At 46.3% G+C, this 15,736-nt stretch overlaps 1 protein-coding gene across 4 annotated transcripts in view; it reads left to right on the forward strand.

Moving 5' to 3' along the window:
• The window catches only part of PPARGC1B (PPARG coactivator 1 beta), a 132,698-nt gene that overhangs the window by 85,541 nt on the left and 31,421 nt on the right, over positions 1-15,736 (forward strand). For all 4 annotated transcript variants that reach the window (XR_009547178.1, XM_060180912.1, XM_060180910.1 and 1 more), the window contains exon 2: positions 14,811-14,984. Coding sequence is in view for 3 of the 4 variants with exons in the window: in XM_060180912.1 (XP_060036895.1) it covers positions 14,811-14,984 (174 nt within the window). In the remaining variant the exon portion in view is untranslated. The remainder of the gene's footprint in view (positions 1-14,810; positions 14,985-15,736) is intronic.

Genomic DNA, 15,736 nt, shown 5'->3' on the forward strand with positions numbered 1-15,736 from the left:
TAGTGAGGACCTACTGTGTGCTGGGTACTGGGATACAGCAGAGGAAACAAGATGGACATGATGGGAGACAACAAATAGTCCACAGTAGGTCCGTGGGGAAGAGCACTGGACATAGATGGTGGTGATAGAGATGAGGTGCTTTGGTGGTGCACACACGTGACAGTGTACAAGGACCCAGGTTCAAGCCCCTGTTCCCCAACCACAGAGGGGGAAGCTTCACAAGTAGTGAAGCAGTGCTGCGGGTGTCTCTCTGTATGTCTCTTTATCTCCCTTTCTCCTCTCAGTTTCTGTTTCTGCCCAAAGTAAATAAATATATAGATAAATAATGATTTTAAAAAACAACAGAATGATTCAGGGGCCGGCCAGGTTCAAGCCGCTGGGAATACTGTGGCACCGAAGGTTCAGTGTTGCAGCCTCTCCCTCTCTGTCTGTCTGAAAAAGTTGACCTCGGGACCAGGCACTATCACACCTAGTAGATCACACACACTGCCATGTGCAAAGGGTCCAGGTTCAAACCTCCACTCCCCACCTGCAGAGGCAAGCTTCATAAGCAGTGAGACAGTGCCGTAGTTGTCTTCCTCTTTCCCTGTCTCACCATTTCCTCTCAATTTCTCTCTGTCCCATCAAATAAAAGAAAGAGAGAGAGAGAGAGAGAAAAAAGTTCACCTGGGGTGGTGAAAGCCCCAGCAATGACAAAATAAAAAGTCCATATGGGGGGTCCAGGACAGGCTCAGTGGTAGAGTTTGTGCCTTCTGTACCTCAGGCCCTGGGTTTGCTACTTGGCAGGATGTGGGAACAATATGGGCAGAACCCAGGCGTCGCCAGGTTGAGTGAGCCCTGGGTTCAACCCCCTGCATACAAGTAAAAGGATCAAAATGGAAAATGCTCTGTCCTGTTGAATTCTACCATTAAGTTAAAAATATCCTGAAATGTGCTAGTAAGGGGAAGTGGCAGCAGGATGGTGTGTCGGAGACAGATGGGGCAACCACTTCAGGAGACCATGGTCAGGATGGCCCGTCTGGGATGGGAGTGATGGAGGGACCAGCTGTGTGAGGCTGTGAGGGAGGAAGGTATCCCTGGCTAGGGGATACACGGGCACTGAGGCCCTGGGGTGGCAACCCCAGCCTGTAGTGGGAGGCTGGTCTCCAGAGATGCAGATGCAAGATGACAAGTCAGCGTCACCCCACAGGCCGCAGTGAACAGTACCCTCTGCTTTAAATCAAGAGGCCCTTGAATTCAAGTGCCCAAACCAGAAGACTTTCTATTCTCCTTTTCTCACCTTTTAAAGGGGGAAAGAGTAGCCCAGTGGTTTTTGCAACTGACTTTCATGCCTTAGGTTCTAAGGTCCCAGGTTCAGTCCCCAGCACTATCATAAGCCAGTGCTCTAGTGAAGGGGATGGGGTGGGGGAGTAAATGAAATAAAAGGAGAAAGAGCTAATGCAGAATTTATGGTGTGTGGACCACAGCTGCTGAGGAAATGGCCTGCCATTTTGGAAGGAATTTTCTGTGGGAGACTCCAGAGACCCCAGTCTGTCCCAGCCCTGCCAGGACCTGGAGTGTGGCTCTTGACCCCAGCTCCCCATTCCCTCCCCTGGTGCCTCTATTACTCCTCTACAAAATAAGTACAGGGAGTCAGGCGGTAGCACAGCGGAGGGAGGTTAAGCGCATGTGGCTCAAAGTGCAAGAACAGGTGAGAGGATCCCAGTTTGAGCCCCAGGCTCCCCACCTGCAGGGGAGTCGCTTCACAGGCCATGAAGCAGTTCTGCAGGTGTCTGTCTTTCTCTCCCCGCCTCTGTCTTCCTCCCCCTCTCCATTTCTCTCTGTCCTATCCAACGACGACATCAACAACAATAACTACAACAACAATAAAAACAAGGGTAACAAAAAGGAAATAAATATTTTTAAAAAAACCATAAGACAAGTACAGTCATCCTTATCTGAGAGGGACTGTGTTCTCAGATCTCCATCAGATGTCTAAAACGATGGACTGTACTGAACCTTAAAGGCGCTATGTCGTAGCCTGGGAGGTGGCACATCGAATAAATCATTGGACTCTGAAACATGAAGTCCCCCAAGTTCAGTCTCTAGCATCACATGTACTTGAGTGATATTCTGACCTCTCTCTCTCTCAGAGTGATATTCTGATATCTCTCTCCCTGCCTCATTAACTCATAAATAAATAACTTTTAAAAAATATTTATTTTATTTTTGAAAGAGATGCAGAGAGAAAGAAACACACAGAGAGAAACACCAGAGCCGTGCTCAGCTCTGGCTTATGGTGTTGTGGGGGAATTGAATCTGAGACTTTGGAGCCTCAGGCACGAGAGTCTCTTTGTATGACAATTAATGCTATCTACCCCCACACAATAAATAAATCTTTTTTTTTTTTAAGTAGGCTGGGGAGACAACATAATGCTTATGAAAAAAAGACCATGCCTGAAACTCTGAGCTTCCAGGTTGAATCCCCAACACCACTGTAAGACAGAGTTGAGCAGTGCTCTGGTCTCTCCCTTACTCTTTCTCTGTATCTTTCTGTCTCTCATTAAAAAAAAAGTAAAAGAAATGCACTAGGTCATTTCCTGTACATGCGTAATCCTGGTAGAGTTTAGTTTATAAATCAGACATAGTAAGAGTTTGCTTTTATATTATTTGTTAATTATCAATTGTGATGAGTGAATAATCATTTTAAGTAACATGGATCTATTATGACAGTATACTGTGATGAAAAGTTATGTGCATGTGCTCTCGCTCTCTCAAAATATCTTATAGGGCATCCTATTTTCAGACCTCTGAAATATTTTTGACCTTGGGTAACAGCAAGTGAAGCTGCAGGGTCAGGGGTTGGGCTGCGCAGAGAGAGGGGAGGCTATGGTCTTTAGTGATGTTTCTGGACGCCTCTTCCAGCATCCTGCCCCCAGCTTCTGTGTTGTGATGGTCTGTGGTCAGGCGCTATTTCCTGTGCTGACAGGGAGGCCAGAATCTGTACAGTGTTCACCCTCCCTCCTGTCTCCAGAGTGTGGGAGCTAATCTGGGGTGGAGGGCTGGAAAGGAAAATTCCGAGGAAAAGGTCAGTGAAAGAACAAATTTAGAAAACATCTGACCTCTTATTATTTATTTATTTATTTTTAAAGATTGATTATTTACGGGAGTCGCGGTAGCGCAGCAGGTTAAGCGCAGGTGACGCAAAGCTCAAGGACTGGCATAAAGATCCCAGTTCAAGCCCCCGGCTCCCCACCTGCTTCACAAGCGGTGAAGCAGGTCTGCAGGTGTCTTTCTCTCCCTCTGTCTTCCCCTCCTCTATTTCTCTCTGTCCTATCCAACAACGACGACAACAATAAAACATCAAGGGCAACAAAAGGGAATAAATAAGTAAATAAATAAACAAATAAATAAACAAACAAATAAACAAATAAATAAATATGATTGATTATTTACAACTACTACTACGAGAGAGCAAGAACCAGAGCACCACTCTGGCACATGGGATGCCAGAAATTGAAATTGGGACCTCATGCTTTGAAGTTCAGCTTTTGCCACCATGCCACATCCCAGACTGCAATGTAGGTGATCTTCTCAAAGCCATTTGACATGCTTATTTGCTTTTCCCAGCCTTTTGCTGTAGGGCCATAGACAGTGTGGTACTGGCATTCCAAGAAGCCATTTTCCCTTGCAGAGCCCACACCCACAGCACCAAGGCTCCTGTTTCCAGATTGAGGTTTCATTTAAGTGTATCAAGAATTTAAACCCTTGTCAAGCAGTCTGCAGAATCCCACCCACCTGCTATTTCACAGCAGAGTTCTATGATTCTCTCTCCCCCAACCCTTTCTTTCAAAGCAGCTCAACTTTTGAATCCTTCCACAGCCTTTAGCTTCGTTTCCATTGACATCTCTCCTTTTGTGTTCAGATGTTCTGAGCTTGAATCCTTTAATTAGAATCTGTATTTATAGTAACAAATGGGTTTGAGGAGATAGGAAAGATTCCCAGTAATCCCCCCCCCCCCATCTGACTGATGGAGCTGATGTGTGGGTGACCTTGTCATTAGCAAGGGTGAGGGTGTGGTAGGAGAGTTGGGTAACCGGGATGGTGGGCTAGGGAAATGTCTGTTGTACCCAAGAAGGCCAGGTTAGGATGGGCTTTGACTGCAAGTAACAGAATCCCCCACCCTAAGGATCCTGGTTCGAGCCCCCAGCTCCCCACCCTCTTCGCAAGCAGGGAAGCAGGTCTACAGGTGTCTATCTTTCTCTCCCCCTCTCTAACAAGCTCTAACAACCTCTGTGTTGTGTACTTCTCTCTCTCTCTCTCTCTCTCTCTCTCTCTCTTTCTCTTTCTGTCTCCATCTCTCTCTCCATCTCTCTCTCTCTTGATTTACTTATTTATGAGGGGGTATCAGTCTGGCATGTGGTGATGCTGGTGTCAAACTCTGGAGCCTATCCTTGCTTGAGAGTCAATGCTTTATCCACTGTGCTATTTCCCAGAGTCACTGTGTCCTCTTTCATGTTGCAGGGTTGGATGTTTCTTTCTGGAAGGCAAGTGGAGTCAAAGGTCCTAGGTCTATACACCAGGCTGGGTCTGCCAAGCCTCTGTGTTGAGCAGGTGCAGGGGTCAGCAGGAAGCAGAGCTGGGATGGTTAGTGGTCTGTATGACCTTCAGGGAAACAGAGGACATGACCCTAGCTCCAGATACCTACCCTTTGATCAAGGTTGATCTGGGCATCCATAACAGCAGAGTTAAAGGAAACCTTGGGTCAAGCCATCATCTTGCCAATGGAAGGGATTCCAAACTGTTAGCATCTTAAAAGATGGCAGGCAAGGACCTAGGAAATAGCATAATGGTTATGCAAACAACTTTCATGCAAGTAGCCATCAGTCAAGAAGCTCAGTGCACCTGGCTAGTTCCTGAGAGAACCAGCGTGATTTGCTTGTTGGACCAGAACGTTCCTTTAACAGAAGCCATGAGTGATGATAACACTGGTGTCAAGGGCTGGCTGAAATTGAAGGAACAATGAGCATGGAGAGCCAGTGGGTTTAGGACTGAGAGAATGGTTCAGAAGACAAATTATATCACACCCCTCACCCTTACAAGTACCAGTTAGGGGGAAGGCTCTCCAGAGGTGGAACAGTGCAGCGGTATCTCTCCTTCTGTCTTTCTTCCTCTCTGTCTTACACTCTCCTTAAAAATAAATGAATGTGTATATGAATATATATATATATATATGCATTTATTTTGGGTAGAAACAGAAATTGAAGATAGGGAGAGAAACAGAGACACCTGCAGCCCTGCTTCACTGCTTTGGAAGCTTTCTGCTAGGGAGCAGGGGCTCCAACCTGGGTCCTTAAAGGCTAATGTTTGTGCTCAATTGGTGCACCGCTACTTGGTCCCATCTCTGTATAACTAAAAGAAGGAGAAAGAGAAGAAGGAAAAATCTCCTGGGAATAGTGGAGTCATGCAGGCATTGAGCTCTAGCCTGGTAGCAAAAAATAATAAAAATAAAACAAAGGCACATTATGAAGCACTGACCCTCTGAGAAACCCAGTTTTCCTGTTTGTCCAAGTGCACAGCAATGGCTACTTCCTGCATTCTGGGTAAGTGACAGGTGAGCAGAGTTATGGGCATCATTTAAATGTCAGCCATAGTGTTTGTGTCTGTGACCAGTGTTCCCATGGTATGTGGCACAGACTGGACTCCCAACCTATGTCACTTTGTTTTTATAAGAACCCTGGGAGGTAGGAACCTTTTTATTTCCTTCTCTTTTGTCAATAGAAACAGAGGCAGCAAAATTATATCCTGACCTCAAAGGACTAGTGTTTTCAGCAAAGCTTGGATCTGGTCAGATCCCTAGAACCTTTCTTTTATTTCAGAACAGTCCTTTACTCTGTGCCTTTGTCTCCCCCTCTGTAAAAATCATCCATCCATCCACCCACTCACCTACCCACCCACCTGTCACTAAGTTATACCTGAACATTTCTCCCAAATTCATCTGGTGTCACAGACTAAGTACAGAATGGTCTCAAGTGTTTGAGCAGGTGGGATTCTTGGGGGTCAATTTGCTTGCTGTTCTATTTTCTGAAGGGAGCAGTGGGCACCTGAAAGGGAAGGGGTCCCCAGAAAAAAAGACAATGTGAGTACCAGCAGGCCCAGACCCAGATCTGTCTGGAGCTGCTTCCTGCCTGCCACACCAGAGCTGAAACTGTGGGCTCAGGCCCAAGCACTCAGCGAGACGGTCTGCTGATTCCAGTCAGGGAAGTCCCCCACAGATGCATTCTTTCTTGAGTAGGGAGTTGATTCCCAATAAGATACCTGGGCTTCCAGTGAGGTCACTTAGGGGAATCTGGACAAAACACCAGGAATCTGCTACCAGGGGTGCCAGTGCCCCCTCCCCATAGGGTGTGTGGTGCGGCTGGAAAATTGGTTGGGGGGCTTAGCGGAAGAGCCAGCCCAGCCAAAGGACTGGTCTCAGACATCTAGCCTTCAGATCCGTGGGGCAGGTTATTTCTGTCATCCAGGCCACCTGGCTGGGCTCTTGTGACAGCCACCCTGGCAAAGTCTCCATCACTGACATTACCAATTTGTCATCATGGGATTGTGACCCAATGCCACAGAGTTATTCTCTCATTTATTTTAACTTTTAAAATTTATTTTCTTATGTATTCTTCATTATTTATATTCTTATCCGTTTTAGATAGAATATTTTATTTTATGTACTTTTTTAATTTTTAATTTAGTACATACGAGAGTTTCACATCTGAAAGAGAGAGACACATCAGAATACCACTCTGATATATGCAGCGTCAGGATCAAACTGGGAACCTCAGGCATGAAAGTCCCACATTCTACCAGTTGAGCCATGTCCCAAGCCACAATATTTATATATTCATTTGTGGAGAGAGAGAGAGAGAGAGAGAGAGGCTATAGCCCTAAAGCTTCCTTCAGTGCTGTAGGGGTTAGACTCAAACCTGGGTCGAACACATGACAAAGCAGTGCACTCTCCAAGTGAGCTATTTTGTCATCCCAACCTGAAGCAGTACTGCAAAAAAGGGAAGTTGGATAATTCACAGCTTCAAAATGTACCACAAAGACATAGTAACCATGATAACATTGTTCACTCACAAAGGGGAACATGTAGCTCAGTGGGGACAGAGTGGAAAGCCCAGAAAGGCATGTTTGAGTTACATTAGACAATTTCCAATGAAGGTACCACAAAATTTCTTTCATTTCTTCTTCCTCCCTCCCTCCTTCCCTTCTTCCTTCCTTCCTTCCTTCCTTCCTTCCTTCCTTCCTTCCTTCCTTCCTTCCTTCCTTCCTTCCTTCCTTATTTATTTTATGAGAACGCTGCTCATCTTTGGCTTATAGTGGTACTAGGGCTAGAACATGAGACTTGTTTTTGCATAATCATTATGAGATTCCTCTGCTTTTTCTCCTTCTCTCCCTCCCTTTTTTCTCCTCTTCCATCTTTTTGGTTACTTCACCACCCCAGACCTACTTTATCAGATAGAAACACATACACACACACACACAAACACACACACATACACATATACACACACGCGCACACACACACACACACACACACACAGAGATATCACATCACAGCTCCTACGCTTCTTTTAACGCCATGGGACCTGGGCTAGAACCTAGATCTTGCATGTTTCAAAGCAACATACTATCCAAGGGAGTTATTTCAGGACTCATGGGGCACTTAGTGTCCCTTAGCATATGTAGTAAGCACTCGTGACAGCAGTGACTGGCCTGCCTTTCCGTCCCATTGGTGGGGCCTGGACAGCACAAGGCTTCAAGAGAGACCTTTCCATGAGATCTGGGTCACCCCAGGTGGCCCCTTCAGAAGTCTGGCTAAATATGGAGGAAGCCAGAGTAATCACTGTTAATGCCTTACTTAGTGGTTTTCAACTAGAGTGTCTGCAGCCCTAATTGACAAGGCTGTGGAGCCAAGGCCTCACTCCTGCGATGTCCCGGGTACATTCTGAGTCTGTCAGGCCGCTGTGGTGATCAATACATGCAGTGGTTATGGCCACTTTATGGCGTCTGGAAAGGAGGTGGCTGGATTCTGAGGGGGAAAGGACACTGGCTGAATGACTCTGAGCACACCCATTAGCCTCATTGGGCCTCAGTTTCCTCCTCTGTAAGGCCAAGGGTTTCACCCAACCAACCAAGCCAGAAGTTCTTTTTGTTTATTTTTTATTTTTATAAGATATGCAAACAGAGAGAGATAGTGGAAAAACCCACAACATCCAAGCTTCCTTCAGTGTGGTAGTGGCCGGGCTTGAACCTTGGTCTGATATATAGCAAAGCTGCATACTGTCCAAGTGAGCTATTTCACTGGCTCACCATTGCTTTGTGTCTTGAGTCCTACCTCCTTAAGTTCTTAAGCCAAGAGAGGCTTGTTTATTTTTTTCTAGAGCACTGCTCAGTTCTGGCTTGTGGTGGTGCTAGGACTTGAACCTGGGACCTTGGAGCTTCAGACATGAAAGCCTTTTTTTTTTTTAAAAAAAAAAATTTATTTATTTATTCCCTTTTGTTGCCCTTGTTGTTTTACGTTGTAGTTATTATTGTTATTGATGTCGTTGTTGTTGGATAGGACAGAGAGAAGTGGAGAGAGGAGGGGAAGACAGAGAGGGGGAGAGAAAGGCAGACACCTGCAGACCTGCTTCACCGCCTGTGAAGCGACTCCCCTGCAGGTGGGGAGCCAGGGGCTCTAACCGGGATCCTTACGCTGATCCTTGTGCTTTGCGCCACATGTGGTGAAAGCCTTGTTTTTTGTATAACCACTATATCTACCCAGACTGCCAAGAGTTCTTTAGGAGTATCTCTGAAAGTTGATAGTTTTTAGTATAAGATTCACATGCACATGCATTTTGGTGGAGAAGTGCCTATACTTTTTCCCTGGATTTTTTTTTCTTTAACAATCAAATTAATGAACGAATTGGATAGAAATAGATAAATTGTGAGGGAAGGGAGAGATAAGGGAGAGAGGCAGAGACAAACCTGCAATACTACTTCACTGCTCATGAAGTATTTTCTCTGCAGGCGGGGACTGGGGACTTAAACCCAGGTGCTTGTGGACTGTAATATATCCACTCAGCCAGGTGCACCACTACTTGGCTCCTCCCTGGATCTTGAAGAAGCATCAGATTCCCTAAATGTTCCCAGCAACTCACCTGGGTTACCTTGGGGCTGCTGGCTCCCCGTGGGTTTCCTTTCCTTCCCTTCCTCTTCCCCTTTCCTTTCCCCTTCCCCTTCTCCTTCCCCTTCCCTTCCCTTCCCTTCTCTTCCCTTTCCTTTCTCTTCCTTCTCCTCCTCCTGCTCCTTCTTTTTCCTTTACTTGTTTTTGTTATCACTGGTGCTTCACTGCTCCACATCAACTTTTTCAGCTAAAGACAGAGCCAAGCTCAAACCTGGGTCATGCACATAGCACAGCAGGTACACTGCCCAGGTGAGCTATTTTCCCAGCTCCATATTGGATTTTGATTCAGCAACTGTGGATATAAGGCTGCGTCTACAGCCTCAAGTCTTACAGATGTAGCTGCTTTGAGTAGCTTGGATGACAAGGTTCAATGGTCTATAGAAAAAGCCCTCCAGAAAGTTTATTGTTAAGATCTCTGATGGCCTAGGAGGTTCCAGCTGCCCAGCACCCAATCCCTAATTTATATGCCTGTTTCTAACCAAGCCCCACCCCACCCCCATCATACACGGAATAAGCCCCAAATCCCTTGCAATCCTTAGCTGACCTACCTCTGCTTCCTCTTTGAAGGCATCAGTTCCCATCCCCCCTTCCTTCACCCTAGGGTTTTGCCTTGGCAGGGCTCTCCTCCTGGAATGTTCTTCCCCACCACTTCCCCTGCCCAGTTCCTCCATATTTCATCTTAGAAAGCAGCTCTTTAAGGAAGCCTCTCCTGCCCCTCATGTAAGAGAAATCCCTTCCTTGTGTTGTCTTCCATCAATGGCGCTGGAACAGAATATGTCTGTGACTTCCTTGCCTAGACTAAGATGTTGGCTCATGAAAGACGGGGCTGAGTCTCGCACAGCATAGCGCTTGGTTCACAGTATCATTGGGCACATGTTTGCACTCACCCAACCAAGGTTAAAAATAGTCAATGATACCTGGTGCTGGGAGAGTTGGATCTCTTTTGTAAGTGCAGGAGTGCACAATGGTACAACCACTCAGGAGAAGGATGTTGTGGCTTTTATGAAGTCTTACATACACTCATTGTGTAACCCAGAAAATCCACTCCTAGGTGCTTACCCAGGAGACTAAAACATGTGTCTGCACAAAGACTTGGATACAGGTACACAGGTTTGCTCACAGAGGCCCAAACTGAGGAGTCAGTCAGTTGTCCGTCTGTTTGCTCACAGCCCCAGAAAGGGAGGAAGTCCCCGAGATGTGGCTGAGAATCCATCTTGATAGTCCCTTGAGGTGACAGTGACTAGTAGATTCAGAGAGGGTGGTTTGGAATGGAGAAGAGGTGGAGCTTGGTTGGGGATGGAGTTTCTCTGTGGTTCCAGAGGTTCACACAACATCTGTCTTCTCTCTTTTTTCTCTCTTTCTTTAAAATTTAATTCAATATATATTATTATGTATGGGGAGCAGGGTCATGGTGTACCTGGTTGAGTGCACATGTTACCATGTGCAAGGACCTGAATTCTAGTCCCCAGTTCCCACCTGTAGGGGGGAAGCTTCATAAGTAGTGAGACAGTGCTGCAGATGTCTCTCTCTGTGTCTCCTCCTTCCCATTCAAGTTCTCTCCACCTTTACCCAAAATAAATAAAGAAAGACATTTTTTAAAAACTCTGATTATGGGTTCCGGGCTGTAGCACAGCGGGTTAAGTGCACATGGCGTGAAGTGCATGGACTGGCTTAAGGATCCTAGTTCAAGCCCCTGGCTCCCCACCTGCCGGGGGAGGGGGTCACTTTACAAACAGTGAAGCAGGTCTGCAGGTGTCTATCTTTATCTCCCTCTCTCTGTCTTCCCATCCTCTCTTGATTTCTCTCTGTCCTATCCTATAACAACGATAAACAACAAGGGCAACAAAAGGGAAAAAATAGCCTCCAGGAGCAGTGGCTTTGTAGTACAGGCACCGAGCCCCAACAATAACCCTGGAGGTGGGGGGGGGGAACTCAGATTATCTATTTATCAAAGGCCAGGTTTAATCCCCCCACACCACCATAAGCTAGAGCTGAGCAGTGCTCCTCTGGTCTCTCTCTATGTGATCTTCCTCATTAAAAAAATAATAAGGGGAGTCGGGCTGTAGCGCAGCGGGTTAAGCACAGGTGGCGCAAAGCACAAGGACCGGCATAAGGATCCCGGTTCGAACCCCGGCTCCCCACCTGCAGGGGAGTCGCTTCACAGGTGGTGAAGCAGGTCTGCAGGTGTCTATCTTTCTCTCCTCCTCTCTGTCTTTCCCTCCTCTCTCCATTTCTCTCTGTCCTATCCAACAACGACAACAACAATAATAACCACAACAATAAAATAACAAGGGCAACAAAAGGGAATAAATAAATAAAATAAATATTTAAAAAATAAAAAAAACAAAACAAAATAATAATAAAATAAAATAAAAATCATGGTCACCCAGGGATGCCAATAAAATAAAATAAAGTATTAAAAAAAACAAGTATTTACTTATAGAGAAGGAGGAATAGAAAAAAAAAAAAACCAAAAAACAGAGAGCATGGTGCTCTAGAGATCAAACTCAGGTCTTCTTGCTTGAGAGTCCAATGCTTTACTCATTGCTTCATTCCAGGCTGCTCAATTTTATTTTTAGGCCTTTATCAGTGAGAGCAAGAGAGAGAACCAGAGCATCACGGGCACATGGGATGCAAAGGATCAAACTCAGGACCTCATACTTGAGAGTCTAATGTTTTCTCCACTGTGTGCCCTCCTGGGCCACCTGTTCCTCTATTATTATTATTATTATTATTATTATTATTATTACTCCCAGGGTTATTGCTGGGGCGTGCTGTTAGCACTACAAATCTATTGCTCCCAGTAGCCTTATTTTTTTCCCCTATTTTATTTGATAGGATTGAAAGAAATTGGGGTGGGAGAGGGAGACAGTGAGAAAAAGAGACAGATACCTGTAGACCTGCTTCAGTGCTCATGAAGCCACTGCCCCCCACCCCTGTCCACCCCCTGCAGGTGGGGAGTGGGGACTCGAACTCAGGTCTTTCATTCCTCAACCAAGTGTACCACCTATCCCCCTGTATCCTATCCCCCTCTCTTGATTCCTGCCATCCTCTTGGACAGTCATACTTAAGGCAGTGGACCTCCCCCTCGTGGTGGCTGTGTCAGTCGCCCTCCCCACGGCCCAGCCTGCAGGCACCACTAGGCTGCTGGGGCTTTGCCTGTCTCACCCGTGGCTTAGCTGCCTGCCTGGGAATGATGCTGCACCAGTGGTGACGGTGGAATCCTTGTGTGTTGGAGAAACCCACACAGATTTGGAGGAGAGAGGGCTAGGCAGTGGCCCTGCAGACAACCCTGCCAGGAACCCAGCCGCCAGGCCTGAGCACCAGGGGACCAGCCACTGGAGAGCACCTGGTCCAGTGCTGCTCGTGCAGGCGGGATACTAGCAAAGCACCAATTAAGACATTTGACCCAAATTCAGATAAAAGCCTTTTTCCTGTGTCAACTTGAGCTAATAATATACATTTATTCATAATTTATGAGGCCTAGTAAGTGGGAACAATTAAGGAAAAGGCCTGGGAAAGGGAAAAAATAGATTTCTCTTGTGTCACTTAGGTCTTTTTAAGGCCCTTGGGCTCCAATGACCCTACCCCTCAACCTCCGCCTGCCATGAAATGGTCTCGGTTTGATAATGGTGGTTTATTATTTATTTATTTCTTGCTGCTACTGTTATTTGCCATTTATTTATTTATATTTATTTCATATTAGATAAGCATTGGGAGAGGGGCACGGAGAGAGCATGCATGCTAGAGTACCACTCTGACACATATGATGCCAGGACTCAAACCAGGAGCCTCAAGCATGTGGAATCTACCAGTTGAGCTCCCTGTCTCAACCACTAACTGCCATTGGTTAAGCACTTCCCAGACCAGGCTGCAAGGTCACTTGCTGCATCTGAGCTTAACTAGATTAGGCAGGTGCTTTGCAGATAAGGTTCAGAGAACGGAAGGAATGTTCCCTAGATGGTGGGTGAGAACTCGCAGAGGAATCAAGGCTGCTGTCTCTATTATACTGTTATTCTGTATCTTAATCTCTCTCCCTGTTCTGGCTAATTTTTTTAAAATTTTGTTTATAAAAAGGAAACACTGACAAAAACTATAGGAAAAGAGGGGTACAATTCTACACAATTCCCACTACCAGAACTCCGTATCCTATCCATATCCCATCCCCTCCCCTGATAGCTTTCCCATTCTCTATCCCTCTGAGAGTATGGACCCAGGGTCATTGTGGGGTGCAGAAGGTGAAAGGTCTGGCTTCTGTAATTGCTTCTCCGATGAGCATGGGTGCTGGCAGGTCAATCCATACTCCCATCTGGCTTATTTCTGAACCTGTGTGCCAGCTTGTACCCTCGTTGCTAAGTCAGAGTTAATAAGTCATTGTTCAAGACTTGTTGCAAGATCATGGTAGGAAGTGGTCGCCTTCTGAATTGGTGTGTGTGGGTAACTGACACACTACATTATTCTAACACCTTCCCAAGAGAGTACCAACGCTGTTGGCCTTTGAAATGCACTTTGAGAAGCACAGCCTCTGTCAGTGCTGCTGCCAGAGTCCCCCAAGTTTCCCTTCCACCCCACCCACCACTCACTGTCTGGTGGTTGGAAGCCTTCTAGGACTTCCCTAGTGCATCTGCATATATAGTATCATGTCAAGAGAAATGCATTGCTTGGTTTTGTTTCATTCTCTTTTCACACTTGTGTGTGTGGGGGGGGGGACCTTTTATCTGCAGCTTTGTGTTTTATTTAACGCGCTTGGGTAACCTGGGCACTTGCTCCTTTTCTTTTTATCAGTACCATAGTATTCCTCGATAGAAGTGGGGATAGTTTTATTTGTCTTCTCTGTGTTCATGGGTGGTTCTGTTGACTTTAGATATTACATCTATAAAATACATGGGGGGGCGTGGGTGAGTGTATGCCCAGAACATAGTAATCAATGATGGCAGCTGGGTTTTGTTGTTGTTTCATTATTAAAATCAAAGGATTGTGGTTTCCCATTGCCTCTTGAAGTGAGGGTACTTATTTAAATTGAATAGTTGTCTGTTTGTAGGTAAAGTTATCACCAAAACAGTTCTGGAGAGAAGAGATGCTATGGGGCCAGATGGTGGCTCACACGTTACTATGTTAGAGGACCTGGGTTCTAACCCGTGGTCTCCACTTGCAGCGGAAGCTTCGTGAGTTTTGAAGCAGGTCTGCAGGTATCTCTCTTTCTCTCTCCCTCTCTGTTTCCACCTCCTCTCTCAATTTCTGTCTATCCTATCATGTAAAAAGAAGGAGAGGGTGGGGAATGGTCACTAGGAGCAGTGGATTCACAGTGCAGGCACCCAAACCACAGTGATAATCCAGCTGGCAATAAGAAAAAAACAAAACAACAACAAAATGAAGCGTTATGTTGGCAGGGCTTTGAGGGATGTGTAAGAGTGTGGAGAAGGAGTAGGAGAGCAGAGAGTGCAGTGTTTATGGGAATTTGTACCACCAGGACTTGACTTGACTCCTGGTAGATCCACCAGTCACAGGTCTCGATCACTTGGCAGAATCTGGCCTGGATGCAGGGCAGCCTAGGGTTACATGGTCCCGCCCAGCTCAGTTCTGATGACCTTCTTCTTTTCTGTCTCCTCAGAGTGGGGCATCGGGGGAGGAGCAACTCTATGCTGACTTTCCAGAGCTGGACCTCTCCCAGCTGGACACCAGTGACTTCGACTCGGCTGCCTGCTTTGGGGAGCTGCAGTGGTGCCCCGAGAACTCTGAGACAGAACCCAGCCAGTACAGCCCTGATGACTTGGAGCTCTTCGAGGTATATCATCTTGCTGAATCTACATTCTTTATTTTCTGGTCAGGGTTCGATTAGGACTCCATACCTGTGGGACTTCAGCATTCCCCATGGGCTTTTTTTTTTTTTTTTACATTATTATTTTTATTTATTTATTGGATATAAACCGTCAGAAATCAAGAGGAAGGGGGAGACAGAGAGGGAAAGAGACAGAAAGACACCTGCAATCCTGCTTCACCACTCGCAAAGCTTTCCCTTTGCAGGTAGGGACCAGGGGCTCAAACCTGGGTCCTTGAGCATAGTAACATGCACTTAACCAGGTGCGCCACCACCTGATCCCTGGGCTTTTTTTTTTTTTTTTTTTTTTTAGTGAATAGGACAGAGAGAAATTGAAATAGGAAGGGAAGGGAAGATAGAGAGGGGGAGAGAAAGATAGACACCCACAGACCTGCTTCACCCCTTGTGAAACGACCCCCTCCCCCTTGCAGGTGGGGGGTGGGGCACTGAACTTGGATCCTTGTGCAGGTCCTGTGCTCAGTACTATGTGTGTTTAACTGGGTGTGCCACTGCCTGCCCCCCCTTTTAAATAGTGGAAGAGTGAAAGAGACCACAGCACCAAAGCTTCCTTCACTGCCGAGGGGCCGGTGTTGAAGCTGAGTTGTGCATATGGCAAAGCAAGTGCACTATTCCAAGTGAGATACTTTGCTGGCCCACCCAGTGGACTTCCCGTCCCCCCCCCCCTTCCAATTGCTAATAGAAACAGAGAGGGAGAGAGA

The sequence above is a fragment of the Erinaceus europaeus genome, chromosome 2 (genome assembly GCF_950295315.1).
Source record: "Erinaceus europaeus chromosome 2, mEriEur2.1, whole genome shotgun sequence".
NCBI lineage: Eukaryota > Metazoa > Chordata > Mammalia > Eulipotyphla > Erinaceidae > Erinaceus > Erinaceus europaeus.